Source organism: Macaca thibetana, chromosome 7 (assembly GCF_024542745.1).
Source record: "Macaca thibetana thibetana isolate TM-01 chromosome 7, ASM2454274v1, whole genome shotgun sequence".
NCBI lineage: Eukaryota > Metazoa > Chordata > Mammalia > Primates > Cercopithecidae > Macaca > Macaca thibetana.
Window position 1 is genome coordinate 133,949,891 of NC_065584.1, and position 22,840 is coordinate 133,972,730.

A 22,840-nucleotide genomic window follows, 5' to 3' on the forward strand; every position below is an offset into this window, starting at 1 on the left:
TATCACCATATACAAAGATTGACTCAAGATGGATTAAAGACAAATATAAGATGTAATACTATAAAAATCCTAGAAGAAAACCTAGGAAGTACCTTTCTGGACATTGGCCTTGGCAGACGTGACTAAGTCTGCAAAAGCAACTACAACAAAAACAGAAATTGACAAGCAGGATCTAATTAAACTAAAAAGCTTCTGCACAACGGTAGGAAACTATCAACAGCATAAACAGGCAACCTACAGAATAGGAGAAAATATTCACAAACTAATTATCCAACAAAGACTCAATATCCAAAATCTATAAAGGAACTTAAGCAATTCAACAAAGAAGAAATAATCCCATTAAAAAGTGGATAAAGGAAATAGCCAATTCTCAAAGGAAGACATACACACAGCAAACAAACATATGAAAAAATGCTTAATATCACCAATCATTAGAGAAATGCAACTCAAAACCACAGCAACATACTATCTGACATCAGTCTGAGCATGCATTATTAAAGATTCAAAAACAATGGATGCTGGCAAGGCTGCAGAGAAAAAAAAATGCTCATGCACTGTTGGTGTAAATGTTTATTAGTTCAGCCACTGTGGAAAACAGTTTAGAGATTTCTCAAACAACTTAAAAAACAGAACTACCATTAGACCCAGGAATCCCATAACGGCATGTTTACTCAAAGGAAAATAAATCATTCTATCAAAAAGACACATGCACTTGTATGTTCATCATGGCACTATTCACAATAGCAAAGACATGGAATCAACCTAACTATCCATCAGTGGTGGACTGGATGAAGAAAACGTGGTACATAAACAACATTGAATACCATATAGCTATAAAAAGGAACAAAATCATGTCCTTTGCAGCAACATAGTTGCAGCTCCATTAATCTAAGCTAATTAACACAGAAACAGAAAACCAAATACCACATGTTCTCTAAGTGGGAGCTGAACATTGAATACATATGGACATAAAGATGAGAACAATAGACACTGGGGACTACTAGATAGGGGAGGGAGGTGTGGGGAGTGAGGGGTGAAAAACTCACTATGCTATGCTTACTACCTGAATGACAGGATCTTTCATACAATATACCCATGTAATGAACTGCATGTGCACTCCCTGAACCTAAAAGCAATTTTTGTAAATGATGCATATGAGCCATAACAATAAAAAGTACATTTTAAAGTAACTGTAGGTTGTTTGCATGAGTTTACATAGTGCAATCAGTATTATTTCAATATTAAAACCATAATCAGAGGCCACGGGTGCAGTAGTTCACACCTGTAATCCCAGCACTTTGGGAGGCTGAGGCAGGCGGAGCACGAGGTCAGGAGTTCGAGAACAGTGTGGCCAATATGGTGAAACCCTGTCTCTACTAAAAATACAAAAATTAGCTGGGGGTGGTGGTGGGCACCTGTAGTTCCAGCTACTCGGGAGGCTGAGGCAGAAGAATCGCTTGAACCTGGGAGGCAGAGGTTTCAGTGAGCTGAGATTGCACCACTGAACTCCCAGCCTGGGTGACACAGTAAGATTCCATCTCAAAAAAAAAAAAAAAAAAAAAAAAAAAAAAAAATCAGAAATCAACAAATAAAAGGGACTACCAGTATCCTGTTAGCTTTCAAATCCCTAAACTATTAAATTCCTCTCAGGGAGTGACTCAATATAGAAAAACACAATATTTTTACATTAAAGACAAATTGATACAACTATTTGCATACTCTGCATTCAGGTAAGTATTTATAATCACGTATTAAGGTCATCACTTTGTAAAATTTTAGAATTAGAAGGTCTCTTACAAGTCATTGTGATAGACTGAATATTGGTGCAAAATATATACATGTTCTAATCCCTGGAACCTGTAAATGTTACCTTAAAAGGCAAAAGCATATTGCAAATGTGATAAAGATCTTCAGTGGGGGTTAAGATTAAAGATCTTAACTTAATCCCCACTTAAAAAAAGGAGATTATCCCATGGGCTCTAAATGTAATCACAAGTGTCCTTATAAGAGATCAGCCGAGGGAAATTTGACTATAGAAAATGAGAACACAATTCAAAAATAGAAGCAGAGATTGGAGTGATACAACCATAAGCTAAGGAATACTGGCAACCACCAGAAGACAGAAGAGGCAAAGAATAGATTCTCCTCCGGGCCCTCTTAAAGACATTGGTCCTGCTGATGCCTTGATTTTAGCCCTGTAAGACTCATTTGGGGCTTCTGGCCTCCATAGCCAAGAAAATTAATTTCTATTGCTTTAAGCCACTAAATATATAATTTTTACAACATTAGTAGGAGACTAATACAGTCAATCTATTAGTGCTCAAATTTGCTGGTAAGTGACAGTATTCTTTTAAGATCTCCATCATTTGTCTCGGGAAGTGAAGGGAGAAAGGAAAAACTCTATAATATGTTGACATATTTAATTTTATTAAATGAGTCATGAGCATTTTTTTCTACCAGAAATGATCGCATATTCTATTTGTGATACATAAATTATACCAATGGTTAAAATTAAAATGCTGAATAAGGTGACTAAAGGGAACTTCTAAACATTTTCTATGAATATCCTGCTTTCAGGAGATGGAGATTAAGTGTCAAACTATTTGGAAAATATCTGAGAGAATATCATTGTGTGGCATTAGAAGAAAGGAAAGTAAAAGCCATACAAAATATATTTAGGTTCAGATTAATTTGTGCTAAATAGTGGACCAGAAGATAGTTTTTGTTTTCTTTCTTAAATATTAATACATTTATCTTCCTTAGGAAATATAAATCAGATGCATTGATAGTAACAAAACCCTCACTTATTTGAATTAGTTAAAAATAATTGAAATTATGGTCAAAAAGAGATGAGATCCTGAAGGGAGGTGGCTCTCACATATAAATGCATGGACAGGGAGTTTTAAAGGAAGACAGTGCAAGTCAAGGAGTCTAATCATTAAGTACATCTTTTCTGTTCTCAAATGAGGCTTCGTGACTTAATCAAACAACTTCTAATTTCTTCTTAGAAAAAGTTACTGAAAATCAGAACCCAGAAAAAGTCAAATCATGGTTTGAGAGAGGTTGTAAGTATAAAATCTATCAAAAGACACATCCATCACAAGCAAGAATATTTGGATCATAAAAGCAGAAACAGAAACTAAAGAATGGGGGATACACAATGTTACCACCATTTTATTCTTTGTCCATATTTAAAAGCCTCTTATCCTTTTCTTAAGGACCCTGTATTAAAGCATGCTTGATTTCATAAAATCATGTAGGTGGACTAGGCACTCTCAGTAAATAGTTAAAATATAAAAACTGTAGAAGAATAGACTAACTGAAAGAATATGGGTAGCAGAAACAGGTGTTTTTGTGATCTTTAGACAATTTAATTGCAACATGCCTAATCATTAACTTTTTGCTGCAAATAAGTAAAAACCTGTCAGAACATCACTGTTTGATAAAAATTTAAGAATCACTGTCTTAAAATAATCAAGATCTAATCAACCTCTTCATTTGATACACAACCCAGCTGTCAACCTGAGAGATTGAGTGGCTTGCTGAAATCACCCAGGTAATCGACTACATGAGAACATAGCAAATTCAAAGAGAACTCAGGACCTAAGAAGCTCACTGTCAAAACGCTCAACTAGATGCAAAAGCTCCCTGAAAACTGGGTACGAAATGGGGCATATCATTAAGACTAAAGAGCTTCCAATGACACGAAGCCAAGTCTCCTTATTTCCAGTCTACTAATGGTAGTTTCTTTCTATCATACTTTACAAATGTGTTTGTGAGTAAGATAGGTCAAGATTAAATATAAATATTTGGCAAATTTGTGAATTTAGGCTTGTTTATATTTTCATCATGAAACACACTTACCTTTTTATTTTGGTATGGCTTTCTCATGAAAACATTTACAAACTCCAAAGTATTTACTATGATTTCTGATTTATAAACTGCTAATGTAACAATGTATCTGAATATGGCTTGTGTTTTGAAATGCTAAGTAGTAAACTTAAAAATACTCAGTGAGATTCCTACCATCTTCATTTCACACTACCAGTAAATAGTTAAAATATAAAACCGTAGAAGAATAGGGACATTCCTTATTTGAGTCAATCCTATGAGAGATTGAGTGGGCTTGTACTCAGTAAAATTCTGGGACACGAAAAGCAAGTCTCCTTATTTCCAGTCTACTAATGGTAGTTTGGGATTCTATCATACTTTACAACATGTGAAAATGGCCAACAACCAAGGTAAATTTATAGATTCAATGCCATCCCCATTTGACGGAACTGAGTAAATATCCATCAAAAACAGAGATATGAGTAAGATAGGAACAAAGATTAAATAACAGAAAAGCATGGCAAACATTTGATTCCTTCATTTGAAATCCTATCCATCAGTTAGTGCATGGCAAACATTTGATTCATAATTTTATGCATTGTACTTTACTGTAACAGGTGCTTAGTCCTTGGGCATAAAATAAACTTGCAAAGTCCTCCTAAATGGATCAAGATTCATTATAAAGTAAAAGTCATAAATAATTTTGTAGGTAAACAGAAAAAAGACAGGAACATACATAGAATGAGTCAATAGTTTTAAAATTATTACTATGCAAACAAAGTACCTGTAGTCACTAGGGAGATTAAGAAAGACCTTGATGCCAGGGAATACAATATTTTGAGGGGTTAAAAAGAACATAACTTTTAAAATATTACTAATACTCTACACCAGACAACTTTGCTTTCAAAAGTAACAAAATATATTCTCATACAGGTTTAAATAAAATAACTATTTTTTCTATTTCATTCACTTTAAAAATAATTAGCATAACTGTTAATTTCAATGTTTACCTGAAAGAATGCATCCTTTCGACTTAGAGGTATGCTCATGAAAAGTGTCACATAACTTTCTGAAATTCTATCGAATAAGCAATCTTGGTTTTCTCTGTCAGGCTTAAAAAAATGTGTGAAATTAAAGTCAATATTACAACTTAAAACTGGAATTTGTTTACATGATGACAGCAATTTTATTTATTTTTATGAGCAGATCAATTGGTATAGGAGAATCAGCATGGGTTTTGGCATAATGCAGACCCAAATTTTAACACTGGCTGTTTTGCATTAGCTGTATTACCCTGGGCAAGTTAATTAAGTCCCAGGTTTCTCATCTGTCAAATGTAGGTAATATATACTTATTTTAAAAGAGTGTAGTAAGATTAAATAAGAACAGGGATCATATTTTTGCAACTTTGTATTTCAAGGCCTTAGCACAGTACCTGACAACAAAAAGCATGCAAACATTTGATGAGTTAATTATCCTTGCATTCCAGGAATAAATCCCATTGGTTATGGTGTATAATCCTTTTAATATGCTGTTGCTTTTGATTTGCTGGTATTTTGTTGAGGATTTTTGTGTCAAAATTCATCATAAAAGATATTGGTAGTTTCTGTTATTTTTATTGTAGTGTCTTTCTTGGGCTTTAGTATCAGAGTAACACCTTCTAACTCACAGGTTGAGTTAGAAAGTGTTTCCTCTTCAACTTTTTGAAAGAGTTTCAGAAGGACTGGTGTTTATTCTTTAAATGTTGGTAGAATTCCCCAGTGATGCCATCTGGTACATCTGGTACAGGGCTTTTCTTTGATGGGAGGTTTTGATTACTGATTCAATCTCCTTAATAGTTATAATGTTTAGATTGTCTATTTCTTTGTGATTCTATCTTGTTAAATTGTATGTTTCTAAGAATGTGTCCACTTCAACTACATTATTCCAATTTGTTGGCATATATTAGTTCACAGCACTTATAATCCTTTTTAACTCCATTAAACTGAAAATATTGTCCCCACTTTCATTTATAATTTTAGTAATTAGTCTTCCCTATTTTTTAATAGTCATTCCAGCTAAAGGTTTGTCCATTTTGTTCTTCTCAGAGACAGAACTCCTAGTTTTGTTAATTTTTTTCTGTTTTTCTATTCTTCACTTCATTTATCTCTGTTGCAATATTTATTATTTCCTTCCTTCTGTTAACTTAGGATTTAATTTGTTCTGTTTCCAGTTACTTAATATGTGAGATGGTGTGGTTGATTTCAGATCTTTCTTCTTTGATTTTTAATGTTTTATTAATTTTAATTTATAAATCATAATTGTATGTATAGGGTACAATGTATCATTTTGATATATGAATACAATGTGAAATGATTAAATCAAGCTCCTTAATGTATCCATTATCTCAGTTACTTATAATTTGTTGAGGTGAGACATTTAAAATTTACTTTTAGCAATTTTGAAGTATATAATATAGTACTATTTACTGTAGTGACCATGTTGTGCAACAGGTCTCAAAGTTATTCCTCCTGTCTCACTGAAACTCTTTACCCTTTGAACATGTGCCCATTCCCAGCCTTCAGCTCAGCCTCTGTAACTACTGCTCTGCTCTCTACTTCTCTGAGTTCAACTTTTTTAGATTCCACATGTAAGTGAGATCATGTGATGTTTATCTTTATAAGCCTGGCTTATTCCACTTGGCAATACGTCCTCCAGGTTCATTCAGGCTGTCATGAATGTTAAGATTTCCTTTTTTAAGGCCCAAAAATATTCTACTGTGCATTTACACCACATTATCCATTCATTCATTGACAGACAATTACGCTGATTTCCATGATGGACACTTAGGTTGATCCCCTGTCTTAGCTATTGTGCTGCAATGAATGTGGACAGAGAGATATCTATTTGACATATTGATTTCAATTCCTTTGGATGTATACCCAGAAGTGGGATTACTGGAGCATGTAGTAGTTCTATTTTTAGTTTTTGAGAAATCCATACTGTTTTCCATATTAGCTGTAGTAATTCACATTTCCAACTGTATACAAGTGTTTCCTTTTCTCCATATCCTCACCAAAAGTTGTTATCTTGCATCTTTTTTGATAATAGCCATGTGAGATAACATCTCATATATTAAACAGGTGTGTGAGATGACATCCCATTGTGGTTTTGGTTTGTATTTCCCTAATGATTAGTGATGTTGAGCATTTTTTCACATACTGTTCACATAGCTATTTTTATGTCTTCCTTTGAGAAGCATTTGATTAGAGCCTTTGCCCATTTTAAAAATTGTATCAAATTATTTTTATCAAATTTGAAACATATTATTTACTGTGGTCACCATGCAGTATAACAGATCATTAAAACTTATTTCTCTGGTGTAACTGAAACTTTGTACCATTTGATCATCGCACCTTTCCCCATTTCTCCCACCCTCAGCCTCTGGTAACTACCTTTCTGCTCTCTGTTTCTATGAAATTGACTTTTTTAGACTCCACATGTGAGATCATACAGTATTTGTCTTTCTGTACCTGGCTTATTTCAGTTAGCAAAATATCCTCCAGTTCCATCTATGTTGTTGGAACTTACAGAATATCCTTGTTTTTAAAGGTCATATAGTAATCCATATAAACTATAAACCATATAAACTATATATACATAGTATATATATTTGTGAAATATATTTGTGATGAATTACTATATATATTTTAATATATATATATTATATATTATATATACCAAATATATATAGTATATATATATATTTATATACCAAATCTTCTTTATCCATTCATCCATTGATGGGACATTCAGGTTGCTTTCATGTCTTGGCTATGTGATTAATGCTAAAATGAACATGAAAGTGCAAATCTTTTCAACACAGGAATTTTAACTCCTTTGGATATAAACAGAAACGAGATTGCTGGATCTTACGGTGATTCTATTTTCAGTTTTTTTGTGGAAACTTCATACTATTTTCTAAAATGACTGTACTAATTTACTAATTTACTTTGTTTCTTTTAAAATCAGGTTGCTTTCCTGCTATTAAGTTGTTTAAATTGCTTATATATTTCAGACATTAACCCCTTATCAGATGTATGGTTTTCAAATGTTTTCTCCCATTCTACAGGTTCTCTCTTCAATCTATTGACTGTTTGCTTTGCTGTGAAGCTTTTTAGTTTTATGCAATTCCATTTATCTATTTTTTGCTTTTGTTGCCTGTACGTTTGGCTTCATATTCAAAAAATCATTGTACAAACCAATGTCATGGAGCTTTTCCTGTTTTCTTCTAGTAGTTTTACAGTTTCAGATCTTATATTTAAGTCTTTAATTCATGCTGACTTGAGTTTTGTAAATGGTGTGAAATAAGGGCTCAATTTCCTTCTTCTGCATGTGGATACTCAGTTATCCCAACAATAGTTATTGAAGACTGGCCATTCTCCATCATGTGTTCTTGGCACCTTTGTTGAAAACCAATTAATTGTAAATGTGTAGATTTATTTGGGGGCTCTCTTTTCTGTTCTATTGGTATATGTGTCTGTTTTTATGTCAATTCTCTGTTGTTGTTGTTTTTTACTACAATACTACAGCATTATAGTATATTTTTGAAGTTAGGTAGTCTGATACTTCAAGCTTTGTTCTTTTTGCTCAAGATTGCTCAGACTATTCAGGATTTTCTGTAGTTCCATATAAATTTTAGGACTGTTTTTTTCTATCTCTGTGAAAACACCACTGGAATTTTGTTAGTGATTGCATTGATTCTGTAGGTTGCTTTGGGTAGTAAAGACATTTTAATTAAACTAATTCTTTCCATCTATAAACACAGGATATCTTTCCATTTATTTGTGTCATCGTCAATTTCTTTTATCAGTGTTTTATGTTTCTAGTATACAGATTTCTCACCTCCTTGGTTAAGTTTAAATCTAAGTATTTTACTTTTTGTTATTACTATTGTAAACAGAATTGTTTTCTTGATTTCTTTTTTGTATAATTCATTGTAACTGTACAGAAATACTACTAATTTTTGAATGTTGATTTTGTATCCTGCAACTTAATTCATATAATATTTCAAACAGTTTTTTGGGGGAATCTTTAGGATTTTCTGTATATAAGATGTTATTACAAACAGAGATATTTCACTTCTTCCTTTTCTATTAGGATACTTTTATTTCTTTCTCTGGCCTAATTGCTATGGGTTTCTTATTTTTTAATGTAAGAATTTACAGCTATAAATTTCCCTCTTTGCATTGCCTGTGCTACATCTCATAAGTTTTCGTATGTTGTGTTTTTGTTTTCATTTATCTCAAGGTATTTTCTGACTTCCTTTTTGATTTCTTCTTTGACCCACTGGTTGTTCAGGAACAATAGGAACTCAATATATTAACGGGAGTATAAAATTGTATATTCACCTGGAAAAACAATGTGACATTTTCTCATTAAGCTGATCATTTTCATACCAAATAACCCCACAATTCCTTTCCTTCTTCATATGTCTTATACCTTCTGTTTGAGAGCTGGGCATCTTTCATAGGCCTGTAGAAACTGAGGTACATAATATTTATGCTTGGGAATAGGCATTCCTCTTCCTTTGCTAAGCCTTTAGGAGCTTGACTCAATTAAGTTAAGTAACGAGCTGTATTTGGGTTTTGTTTCTTCTATGGTCACTCTCAGTGAGACAGAGGCTTCAGTCTGCTCTTGTGCTACCTCATTTTTAGAATTCTGGAATAACCAACTTTTGGCCTAATTGAGTTTCTTTGTCTTCTCTTTTTAATGTTATTAATTTTCTCTCTGGTCTTTATTATTTTATTTTCTTCTGCTTTCCATAGGTTTGGTTTTTTTTTTTTCTTTTTCCACTTTCTTAAGGTAGAAGCTGAACTTCCTCTTTTTGGAGAACTTCTTCTTTTTTCTAATGTAGGCATTTTAATTCTATGATTTTCTCTCTAAATACTGCTCTAGTTATATCTCACACATTTTAATCTGTTTTCATTTTCATTTAGTTCAAAAGAATTTCTGATTTCCTTATTGATTCCTGATTTGATCCATGGTTACTGAGAATTGTGTTCATTTCCAAATATTCGGGGATTTTTTAGATATCTGTTATTATTTTATAATATAATTCCATTTTGATCTGAAAATACTGTGTTTGACTTGAATTCTTATAAACTTATTAGGATATTTTCCTAGCTCAGAATATAGTTAATCTTAAATGTTTAATGTGGACTTGAGAAAAATGTGTATTCTGCTGTTATTGGGAGGTGCTATGATTTGAATGTGTCCCCCAAAGTTCATGTATTGAAAACTTGATCCCCAGTGCAGTGGTGTTGGGAGATGAGGCCTAATGGGAAGTGTTTGGGTCTTGGGGACATTACCCTCATGAACAGATTATGCCATTATCACAGAAGTGTGTTTGTTATCATAGGAGGGGCCCTCTTGCTTGTTCCCTCTCTCATCTTCTACCTGCTGCCAAGGGATGATGCAGGAAAAAGGCCCTCACCACATGCTGGCCCCTCTATCTTGGACTTCCTAGCCTACTGTGAGTCAATTCATTCTGTCCATTATAAATCACCATTCTGTTATATTCTGTTATTGTAGCACAAAACCAACTAATACAGGAGAGATGTTTAATAAATGTCAATTATGTCAAGTTGCTTGAGAGTGTTGTTTAAGCCTTCTATATCATTCTTTTTTTTTATTATTTTTTATTTATTTATTTATTTATTTTCGAGACGGAGTCTCGCTCTGTCGCCCAGGCTGGAGTGCAGTGGCCAGATCTCAGCTCATTGCAAGCTCCGCCTCCTGGGTTTACGCCATTCTCCTGCCTCAGCCTCCCGAGTAGCTGGGACTACAGGCACCCGCCACCTTGCCCGGCTAGTTTTTTGTATTTTTTTAGTAGAGACGGGGTTTCACCGTGTTAGCCAGGATGGTCTCGATCTCCTGACCTCGTGATCCACCCGTCTCGGCCTCCCAAAGTGCTGGGATTACAGGCTTGAGCCACCGCGCCCGGCCAAGCCTTCTATATCATTCTGTAACCTTACTAATTTTCTGTATATTCTACCAACTATTCAAAGAAGGGACTGAAGTCTCTATACGTATTGATTTGTGTATTTCTTTTTAAAGTATTACAAGTTTTTATTAAATGTGTTTTGAAGCATTTGTATTAGGTGCATAAATACTTGGAATTGTTAAGTCAGGTTGATGAGTTGACCACTTCAGCATTATAAAATTACTTTCTTTATCTGTGGTAACATTCTTTGCTTTGAAATCTACTTTATATGATGGGTTAAAAAAAAAAAACTGACTTTATAAGTTAAATGTCTTTATTTTATTGTTGTTTGGAGGGGAATGATGCACTTTCCAGGTACTTGTCTTTTTTGTAGTCAAGGTCCCAAGAGCTATTTTTTAGAACATTAAGGGTATTATAATATTATTACTGAAATTCTTCTAGTAAAACACAGTTTCATGTGCTGCTTATTTCTTCTCTTATTGATTCCCAGATACCACATCTGATATGGTTTGGCTGTCTCCCCAACCAAATCTCATCTTGAATTATAATCCCCACATGTTGAGGGAGGGATCTGATGGGAGGTGACTGGATCATGGGAATGGTTTTCCCCATGATATTCTCGTAATAGTGAGTTCTCATGAGATCTGTGGTTTAAAAAGTGTGGCACTTTCCCCTCCTTTTCTCTCTTTCCTGCCTCCCTGTGAAGAAGGTGCCTGCTTCCCTTTTGCCTTCCACCATGATTGTAAGTTTCGTGAGGCCTCCACAGCCATGTGGAAATGTGAGTCAATTAAATCTCTTTCCTTCATAAATTGCCCAGTCTTAGGTGGTTCTTTATAAGAGTGTGAAAACAGACTAATACACCTTCTTTATCTGTTCAATCCTAATCAGAATTCTCACCCTTCTAATTCTGGATCTTCTGATTAAAAATCTGACTTAGACTCTAATTATATAATATGTGATATATATTATGATATATGTAATATATGAAGTCTAATTTCAAAGATCCAGAATCTTTTGAAATCTATATTAAAGTTTTAACTCCTCTGAAAGAACTCTAGACTTCAAATAGGATTTCTAATGTGTGGAATGCTCAAAAACTCATCTCTGTAATTGCATCCAGAAAAGCATTTTTGTACTAGACTTATCTCTACTGAAAAATTAATTAAGCCAAAAATCAACTTAAAAAGAAATTTTTAAAAATCACTATACCCTGAACTTATGGAGAAACCACCACCAAAAGGAGTCATGCAAAAGAGCAATGGAGGCTTCTGAGAGAAAATGAGTCTTCCAGATTTTAAAAACTCTTTCCTATGGAAAAAAACAAAAGAGAGATGCATGGAGATTAAAATATATTACAAAACATGTTAATGTAAATAGGTTTTATAAAGAGTATGCTTTCAATGCTTACAGATCAGCACTGTCCAACAGAAATTTAACATGAGCCACATACATGTTAAATTTTCTTGTAGTCACATTAAAAAAGTAAAGAGTGAAATTAATTTTAGTGACATTTTATTTAATCAAATATATTTAAAATATTTCAACACATAATTTTTATAAAAATTATTAAAATATTTTGCATTCCATTTTTGGTACTAGGCATTTGAAATATGGTATATATTTTTGATAGCATATCTCAACTTGAACAGTACATTTTCATCAGAAGTACTAGATTAATATTTAGACTTCATAGAATACATGTTTGTAATTTTGTTCCAAGCATAATTAAAAGCATTTTAATAACTAAATGAAATTTAGTTTTTAGGTTTATATATAAAGTAGTTAAAAGAAATACAATAAAAAATTCAGCTCCTCATACTAGCCACATTTCATATGCTCAATAACCATATTTGGCTAGTAGATATTGAAAGGAAAACCAAGAACAGCAAACATGTAAGATTCATGCCATTATTTCCACCTTTTCCACTGAGGACAAATATAAACAATCATGGACTTCTATTCCAATAAGCCCCTATCCTGAGCCTGTCTAGTGTTCTTTCTAAGCAAACAATTAATCAAAATTGGATTAAATGGCAATGTATCCATTTAATCATGGATAATTTAATCATGGAGGGCAAAATGACCAGTTTTACCAGGTAACCATCTTATCCTCATTTTAGCCCTGGTATTCACTGGTTATTGATCTAATGACCTCCCAACACCTGCAGTTTCCCATTGTTTGGTTACCCTATAGGGATACTACCCAAAAATTCCCACAGACACTTGGAGACTCAAAAGAAACACCCAGAAGGGTTGTGAAGAAGGGCTCTTACAACTTATTTCAGGATCAAAAATGATCAGGCTAAAACATCCTGAGCTGACAGAGCAGGAACAGACAAGAAGGAAAACACACCTGTTACGGTTACATGCCAAGCCAGTGTACACTAGCAACCTCAGGGTCCCAAAGCAGTAACACAGAGTTTAAAACATTCTTTTCTGGTAATCAGTGGGTTAGACACATCACTTGTCTTTCCTGCCAAATTTAATGCCCAAAGGATCAAATCTTGCTAAACACTTAATTTCTCATAGCTTTAAATATAGGTCTGATTCATTAAATCATACTGTCAAAATTTATCCTACAATAAAATGAAATATTTACATACATCAAAATTATGGGCTTTTAAAATAAAAAGATAAATTCGTTCAGCATCCAAATGTCTGGGTAGCTTAGTAAGTTCATTTGCTTTGAATCCTGTGAAGCTGCAACCCTAGAAAGAGGAAAATATAACAGGAGAGTAAATATTTCACTCTTCTCAATATAGTAGACTTGTATAACTACAGAAGACCAACATTTAACTATCACTCATTAACATAATTATTTTACTTCTTTTTACTAAATTAACTAAAAATTATATATCCCATCAAAGAAACACCTTCGGCCAGGGTATGGTGGCTCACGCCTGTAATCCCAGCACACTGGGAGGCTGAAGTGGGTGGATCACTTGAGGTCAGGAGTTTGGGACCAGCCTGGACAACATGGTAAAACTCCATCTCTATTAAAAATACAAAAATTAGCTGTGCATGGTGGCATGCACCTGTAATCATAGCTACTTGGGAGGCTGAGGCAGGAGAATCACTTGAACCTGGAAGGCAGAAGTTGCAGTGAGCCAGCGTTGCACCACTGCACTCCAGCCTGGACCACAGAGTGAGGCTCCATTCCCCACACCCCCTGCAAAAAATAAAGAAAAACCTTCATATGTTCTGCTTCTCTGAAATTAAAAACCCTGGTACATTCATATGCCATACCTAAAATAAAAACAAAATTGTATTTCCGAACTAATTTTGACATAAACTCAAATGATCAAGACTTTTAGCTAGACTACACATAAATAAATAAAGACTAGGCAGAAAGAGAAAGCTTCTATACCTGTTTCCAACCCTCTCCTCTGGTACCTCTCTCTATATTTAGAGCTATATTTATATTGTTGTAAACGTTATTTTAGTCCTACATAATACACTTGATATACAATCTGGCAGAACAGAAATTTTAAGTACCTCTATATTCTTCTCTGTCTCCATTTCATCTGAAAGCTGGAAAACATTTTAAATAAAATCTTTAAAACTCTAAATTAAAGAAATTTTACATTTAGTAAATTTGTTCAGTTAATTAGTATGCATAGATAAATATAGATACGTGTGTGTGTGTGTGTGTGTGTGTGTATATATATATATATATATATTTTTTTTTTTTTCCTACAGAGGCCTAAAATACTATTGCTGTGTTTAATACCAGAAATTCAAAGATGACCCTTGCCCTCAAACTAGTTATGGTTCAAAAACGGAATCAGATACATACACAAACAAAACAAATAGAGATAAGGGCTGTAATAAACAAACTACTTATTACAGTTAGGTTCCTGGGAAATAGACTCTCCGGGGAAGTTTAGTGTTCAGAATGTTTATTGCGAATGCCTTTGGAATCAATGCCTTTGGCAGTCAAGGGAAGAGGCAGGATTGGGCAGATGGAGAAATTAGCTATGATGGAGGCCTAATAGCCACAACTGGCTCGAAGAAGAGTTCTAGAGCTGAAAGTACCGATCATAGTTGTCCCTGGACTGAAATAGCCAAGCCTTTCTGCTCCAACTTGAGCAGTCACTGGATGGTTCCTGGAAAGAAGCTTCCTCAGAAAAGGAAGTTCTCTGGAGGTCAGGAAACCAATGAAGGGACTGACAGTTGAAGGGTGTCCCTTAACAGAACTCTTAGCCTCTAGAGCACAGATCCTTCTTTGAAAGGGAATCCGGGTGGCAAATTTTAATGTCTACTACACTGCTTTATACACATAGATTAGTTTTTCATCATCTAGTCATGTTTATATATATATAAAACATATATAATATACATATACTATAGACAGACATAGATAGCAGGTTAATTTCCACATTCTTACTTACTCCAATAATAACTAAGCTTACAGGTAAGTTTTACACACACAATACCACACATATACACATATTACACATACACATATTTTAGAAAGGAGATGACATATGACATATAAAACAAATTGGAAAGAATGATGTATTGCTTCCAGAAAGAGGATCATATTATTCTCATTTTTTAAAGTGTACACAGGAATAAGAAAGAGAGACTTTTTAGGAAAAATGAGATCAAATATGATTGAAAAGAAGGCTATGTGCTTGAAAGTTATAGATCAATAAAGATGGGGTCAGAAATGGGACTATATTAAAATAGGAGTCTTCTGTACAACAAAGGAAACAATTAACAGACTGATGAGACAACCTGTGTAATGGGAGAAAATATTTGCAAACCATTTATTTAATAAGAAACTAATATCCAGAATATATTAGTATTCAAGGAACTAGAACAACTCAACAGCAAAAATAAACAACAAATAATACCATCAAAAAGTGGGTAAAGGATCTGAATATACATTTCTCAAAAGAAGACATACAAATAGCCTATGAAAAATGTTCAACATCACAAATCATCAGAGAAATGCAAGTCAAACCCACAATGAAACATCATCTTATCCAAGTTGGAAAATGGGATACTGCATTACCAAAAAACACAGCAAATAGAACCAACCTAAGCTAGTAAGGATGAAGAGAAACAGAAAGAGAATATGTGGGCACTTAAAAAGTTCTTATAATACTATAGTTATTTAGGGTGGGAATGTAAATTAGTACAGCTAGTATTGCATGCATGCATCAAAATATCACATGTACCCTATAAATGGGTACAATGATTATGTATCAATAAAAAAAATGAAGTCAGATTTAATTAAATGTTAAGGTTAATCTCCAAGGTTTATTCTGCAGGAGGAAAAGAAACAGTGGAAGTTTTCAAGCAGCAGAGTTGCAGTAACAAAAACCATAGTTTTTGGTCATATAACCTGAAAAATGAGACCACAAAAATATAAATACATGTTAAAATTCTGATTGATAAATCCAATAAAACTTTTATATTAACAAAAAGAATAACTATTAAAACTTTTGTTAGTATAATTTACCTAAAGGCCATTTCAATAGATTTTGAAAAGTCATTTGATAAAATTAAGTAGTCAGAATTTTAAAACTTCTTTGAAAGGAGCATGCCTTGTAAATGTGAGGAAATACAGAAGAACCATTTGGCTGAGCAAGTGCCTAGCTACTAACCAGTATGTTTAAGCACCATCTACTGAATCACATCCCAAACTTCAATACTAAAAATATTGTGCAAATACATTTCCCAATAACACTAACGACAATAATTCAGCTACAAAAAAACACCCAAGACAAAGTCTCAGCCCTCTGAAAATATCCAGAAACAAAGTCAACTGACTACACTCAAACTACACCACAGTTAAAGGAACATCAGCCCACACAGATGAGAAAGAATCAGCACAAGAACTCTGGCAATTCAAAAAGCCAAAGTGTCTTTTTCCTCCAAATGACTGCACTAGTTCCACTAATGGTGCTTAACCAGGTTGAAATGACTGAAATAACAGGCAAAGAATTCAGAACACGGCTAGAAATAAAGATCATGAAAATTCAGGAGAAACTGAAACCGACTCCAAAGAATCTAAGAATTACAATAAAACAATACAGGAGCTGAAGGTTGAAATGATAATTTTAAGAAAGAACCAAACTGAACTGACAGAGCTGAAAAACACACTACAAGTATTTAATAATACAATCACAAGTATTAACAGCAGAATAGACCAAGCTGAGGAATGAATCTCAGACCTCAAAGATTGCTTCTCAGAAATAACTCAGTCACACAAAAATAAATAAAAAATAATGAACAAAACCTCTGAGAAATATGAGATTATGTGAAGAGATCAAATCTATACTCACTAGTGTTCCTGAAAAAGAGGGAGAGAAAAGGAACTTGTAAAACATATTTCAGGACATCATCCATGATAATTTCCCAAACCTCGTCAGAGAGGCCAACATTTAAATTCAGGAAACACAGACAGAACCCTTGTGAGATACTATACAAGATGACTATCCACAAGACACATAGTTATCAGATTCTCCAAGGCTGACACGAAAGAAAAAATATTAAATGCAGCTAGAGAGAAGGGCAGGTAAACCTACAAAGGGAACCTCACCAGGCTAACAGCAGACTTTTCAGCAAAAATCCTACAAGCCAGAAGAGATTGGGGGCCTATATTCAGAACTCTTTTTTTTTTTTTTGAGACAGAGTTTTGCTCTTGTTGCCCAGGCTGGAGTGCAGTGGCACAATCTTGGCTCACTGTAACCTCCCCCTCTTGGGTTCAAGTGATTCTCCTACCTCAGCCTCCCAAGTAGCTGGGATTATGCACCACCGCACCTAGCTAATTTTGTATTTTTAGTAGAGATGGGGTTTCACCATGTTGGTCAGGATGGTCTCAAATTCTTGACCTCACGTGATCTACCTGCCTTGGCCTCCCAAAGTGCTGGATTACAGGCTGAGCCACTGTACCCAGCTGTATTCAGTATTCTTAAAGAAAAGAAATTCCAACTAAGAATTTCCTATCTAGCCAAACTAAGCTTCATAAGTGAAGGAGAAATAAGATCTTTTTCAGATAAGCAAATGTTAAAGGAATTCGTTACCAACATACCTGCTTTGCAAGAGGTCCTTCAGGGAGTGCTAAATACGGAAACCAAAGACTGTTACTAGCCACCAGAAAAACATTATTTAAGTACATACACCAATGACACTAAAAAGCACCCACACAATCAAGTCTGCATAATAACCAACTAACAACAAGACGACAGCCCTAGAGGAACTGTCAGACCTGAGCTATACAAGGTCACCTTGCCCAAAAGATGGGGCCAGTCCATCTTGGGCACCCCATGGTCTGCTGGCCTCTCCCAGGGCCCCAGCCTGGCTGCACCTGCTTGCAGTACATACACCAGTGACACTATAAAGCAAACAAACAAATCTGCATAATAACCAGCTAACATCATGATGACAGGATCAAATCAACACATATCAATATTAACCTTGAATGTAAATGGGGGCTAAATGCCCCCATTAAAAGGCACAGAGTGGAAAGCTGGATAAAGAACCAAGATGCATTAGTATGCTATCTTCAAGAGACCCATCTTGCATGCAATGACACACATAGGCTCAAAGTAAAGAAATGGAGAAAAATTTACCAAGAAACTGAGAAACAGAAAAAAGCAGGAGTTGCAATCCTAATTTCAGACAAAACAGACTTTAAACCAAAAAATCAAAACAGACAAGGGAATTACATAACGGTAAAAGTCTCAATTCAACAAGAAGACCTAACTATCCTAAATATGTATGCACCCAAAACAGGAGCAACCAGATTCATAAAGTAAGCTCTTAGAGACCTTCAAAGAGACTTAGACTCCCATACAGTAATACTGGAAGACTTTTAACAGCCCACTGACAGTATTAGGACAGATCACTGAGGCAGAAAATTAACAAAGGTATTCAGGACCTAAACCCAGCACTGGGTCAAATGGACCTGGTAGACATCTATAGAACTCACCACTCCAAAATAATAGAATACACATTCTCATTGCCCACATGGGAAATACTCTAAAATCGATCACATAATTGGGAGTAAAACACTCCTCAGCAAATGCAAAAGAACTGAATTCATGATAGTCTCTTGGACTACACAGCAATCAAATTAGAAATCAAGACTAAGAAATTCACTCAAAACCATACAATTACATGGAAATTGAATAACCTGCTACTGAATGACTTTTAGGGAAAAAAAAATGGAATTAAGGCAGAAATCAAGAAGTCCTTCGAAACTAATGAGAACAAAGATATAACATACCAGAATCTCTGGGACACAGCTAAGGCAGTGTTAAGAGGGAAATTTATATCACTAAATGCTGACATCGAAAAGTCAAAAAAGATCTGAAGTTAACAACCTAACATCACAACTAAAAGAACCAGGGAACCAAAAGAAAACCAACCCCAAAGCTAGTAGAAGACAAAAAATAACCAAAATCAGAGCTGAACTGAAGGAGACTGAGGCACAAAAAAACATTAAAAAGATCAACAAATCCAGGACAACTCCTGTTTTTTGTTTTTTTTTTTTAATAAACAAAATAGACTGCTAGCTAGACTAATAAAGAGGAAAAGAGAGAAGAATCAAATAAACACAATCAGAAATAATAAGGGAATAGGAGGTCAGAACAAAAGTTTACAGATCATAAAGACCTTGCTGATAAAACAGGTTGTAGTAAAGGAGGCAGCCAAAACCCACCAAAACCAAAATGGCGACAAGAGTGACAAACCTCAAGTCATCCTCACTGCTACACTCCCACCAGTGCCATGACAGTTTACAAATGACATGGCAATGTCAGGAAGTTACCCTTTTTGGTCTAAAAAGGGGAGGCTTGAATAATCCACCCCTTGTTTAGCATATAATCAAAAATAACCATAAAAATGGGCAACCAGCAGTCCTTTGGGCTGCTCTGTCTATGGAGTAGCCATTTTTTCATCCCTTTACTTTTTAAATAAACTTGCTTTCATTTTGCAAAAACATAAAAAAGAAATGATAAGGGGGATATCACCACTGACCCCACAGAAATACAACCATCAGAGAATACTATAAATGCCTCCGTGCACATAAACTAGAAAATCTGAAAGAAACTGATAACCCTCCCAAGACTGAGCCAAAAAGAAACTGAATCCCTGAACAGACCAATAATGAGGTCTGAAATTGAATCAGTAATAAATAGCCTATCAACCTATTAAAGCCCAGGACCAGAAAGATTCACAACTGAATTCTACCAGATTTACAAAGAAGAGCTGATACCATACCTGCTGAAACTATTCCAAAAAATTAAGGAAGGACTCCTCCCTAACTCATTCTATGAGGCCAGCATCATCCTATTACTAAAACCGGGCAGAGATACAACAAAAAAAGAGAACTACAGGCCAATATTCTTGATGAACATTGATGCGAAAATCGTCAACAAAATACTAGCAAATTGAATCCAGCAGTACATCAAAAAGCCTATCCACCACAATCAAGTAGGCTTTATCCTTGGGATGCAAAGTTGGATCAACATATGCAAATCAATAAATGTGATTCATCACGTAAATAAAACTAAAATAAAAATCTACATGATTACCTCAATAGATGCAGAAAAGGCTTTCGATAAAATTCAACACCCTTTCATGTGAAAAACTCTCATTAAACTACATATTGAAGGTATATACCTCAAAATAATAATAGCCATCTATGACAAACTTACAGCCAATGTCATAATAAATGGGCAAAAGCTGGAAGCATTCCCCTTGAAAACCGGCACAAGACAAGGATGCCCTCTCTCACCACTTCTATTGAACATAGTATTGGAAGCCCTAGTCAAAGCTATCAGGCAACAGAAAGAAATAAAGAAAGGAAGTCCAATAGACATCCTTTTAGAAGTCCAAACAGAAATAGAAAGGAAGTCATAACACCCTGTTTTCAGATAACATGATCCTATACCTAGAAAACCCCGTAGTCTCAAAGGCTCCTTAAGCTGATAAACAACTTCAGCGAAGTCTCAGGATACAAAATTAATGTATAAAAATCACTAGTACTCCTATATAACAACAACAGTCAAGCCAAGAGCCAAATCAGAAACATAATCTCATTCACGATTGCCACAGACACACAAAAATATCTAGGAATACTGCTTACCAGGGAGGTGAAAGATCTCTATAAGAACTACAAAACACTTCTCAAAGAAATCAGAGATGACACAAACAAATGGAAAAACATTCCATGCTCGTGAACAGGAAGAATCAGTATCATTAAAATGACCACACTGCCCAAAGCAATTTGTAGATTCAATGCCATTCCTATTACACTACCAATCACATTCTTCACAGAACTAGAAAAGGCTATTTTTAAATTCATATGGAACCAAAAAAAGAGCTCAAATACCCAAGACAATCCTAAGCAAAAACAACAAAGCTGTTCATGCTACTTAACTATAAACTATTATAAACTACAGGGCTACAGCCACCCAAACAGCATGGAACTGGTACAAAAACAGACACATAGACCAATGGAACAGAATAAAGAACCCATAAATAAGGCCACATATCTACAACTATCTGATCTTTGACAAAGCCAACAAAAACCAGCAATGGGAAAAGGACTCTCTATTCAATAAATAGTGCTGGGATAACTGGCTAGCCATATGCAGAAGATTGAAACTGAACCCTTTCCTTGCACCTTATACAAAAGTTAACTCAAGATAGATTAAAGATCAAAATGTAAAACCCAAAACTATGAAAACCCTGGAAGACAACCTAGGTCATACCATTCTGGACGTAGGTATGGGCAAAGATTTCATGACAAAGATGCCAAATGCAATTGCAACAAAAGCAAAAATTGACAAATAGGATCCAATTGAACTAAAGAGCTTCTGCATAGCAAAATAAATTACCAACAGAGTAAACAACCAACCTACAGAATGGGAGAAAATATTTTCAAACTACGCATCTTACAAAGGTCTAATATCCAAAACTCATACGGAACTTAACTAGAAAAAAGCACATAACCCCATTAAAAAGTGGGCAAAAGGCAGGAACTAATAACTTTCAAAAGAAAACATATATGCAGCCAACAAACATGAAAAAAGCTCAACATCACTGATTAGAGAAGTGCAAGTCAAAACCACAATGAGATACCATCTCGCACCCATTAGAATAACTATTATTAAAAAGTCAAAAAATAACAGAAGCTGACGAGGTTGTAGAGAAAAGGGAATGCTTATAATACACAGCTCATGGGAATATATTAGTTCAGCCACCGTGGGAAGCAGTTTGATGATTTCTGAAAGAACTCGAAAAGGAATATATATCATTCTACCATAAAGACACATGTAAATATATGTTCACTGCAGCACTATTCACAATAGCAAAAGCATGGAATCAACCCAAATGCCCATCAGTGGTTGACGGCATAAAGAAAATGTGGTATATATACACCATGGAATACTATGCAGCCCTAAGAAACAACAAGATCATGTCCTTTGCAGGTATATGGATCCAGCTGGAGGCCATTATCCTTAGCAAACTAATGCAGGAACAGAAAAACAAATACTGCATACTCTCACTTATAAGTGGGAGCTAAATTATGAGAACACATGAACTCATAGAGGGGAACAACAGACACTGGGGCCTATTGAAGGGTGGATGGCAGGGGGAGGCAGAAAATCAGGAAAAATAACTAATGGCCACTAAGTTTAACACCTGGGTGACAAAATAATCTGTACAACAAACCCACATGTCACAAGTTTATTTATATAACAAACCTGCACATGTACCCCTGAACTGAAAATAAAAGTTAAATTTTTAAAAATAAAGCATTAAATGAGATGGCTAGACCAATGGTGACACACAGTTTTTCTAGCTCTAACATTATATAATTTTAGAACATATTTTTAAAAAGACTAAGTATCTGAAAGTAATTCAAAAGACTTGCCATTTTTATCAAAATCTCAAAGATTTTTAAAATTGGCAAAGTAATCTAAAGGTCATCAAAAAGAATTAATTTTCAAAAGAAGGGGGCTGATATGGGACCTGCACTACTAAGTATGATATAAATTA

General features: G+C 34.6%; 2 protein-coding genes across 3 annotated transcripts in view; both read right to left on the reverse strand.

The window, feature by feature from the left end:
• The window catches only part of COPS2 (COP9 signalosome subunit 2), a 495,307-nt gene that overhangs the window by 442,981 nt on the left and 29,486 nt on the right, over positions 1 to 22,840 (reverse strand). The gene's annotated exons all lie outside the window — the stretch shown is intronic.
• The window catches only part of FAM227B (family with sequence similarity 227 member B), a 283,220-nt gene that overhangs the window by 238,929 nt on the left and 21,451 nt on the right, over positions 1 to 22,840 (reverse strand). For both annotated transcript variants that reach the window (XM_050797198.1, XM_050797197.1), the window contains exons 6-9: positions 14,312 to 14,347; positions 13,420 to 13,524; positions 12,026 to 12,124; positions 4,842 to 4,943 (exon numbers count right to left, since the gene is read on the reverse strand). In XM_050797198.1, coding sequence (XP_050653155.1) covers positions 4,842 to 4,943; positions 12,026 to 12,124; positions 13,420 to 13,524; positions 14,312 to 14,347 — 342 coding nt within the window. The remainder of the gene's footprint in view (positions 1 to 4,841; positions 4,944 to 12,025; positions 12,125 to 13,419; positions 13,525 to 14,311; positions 14,348 to 22,840) is intronic.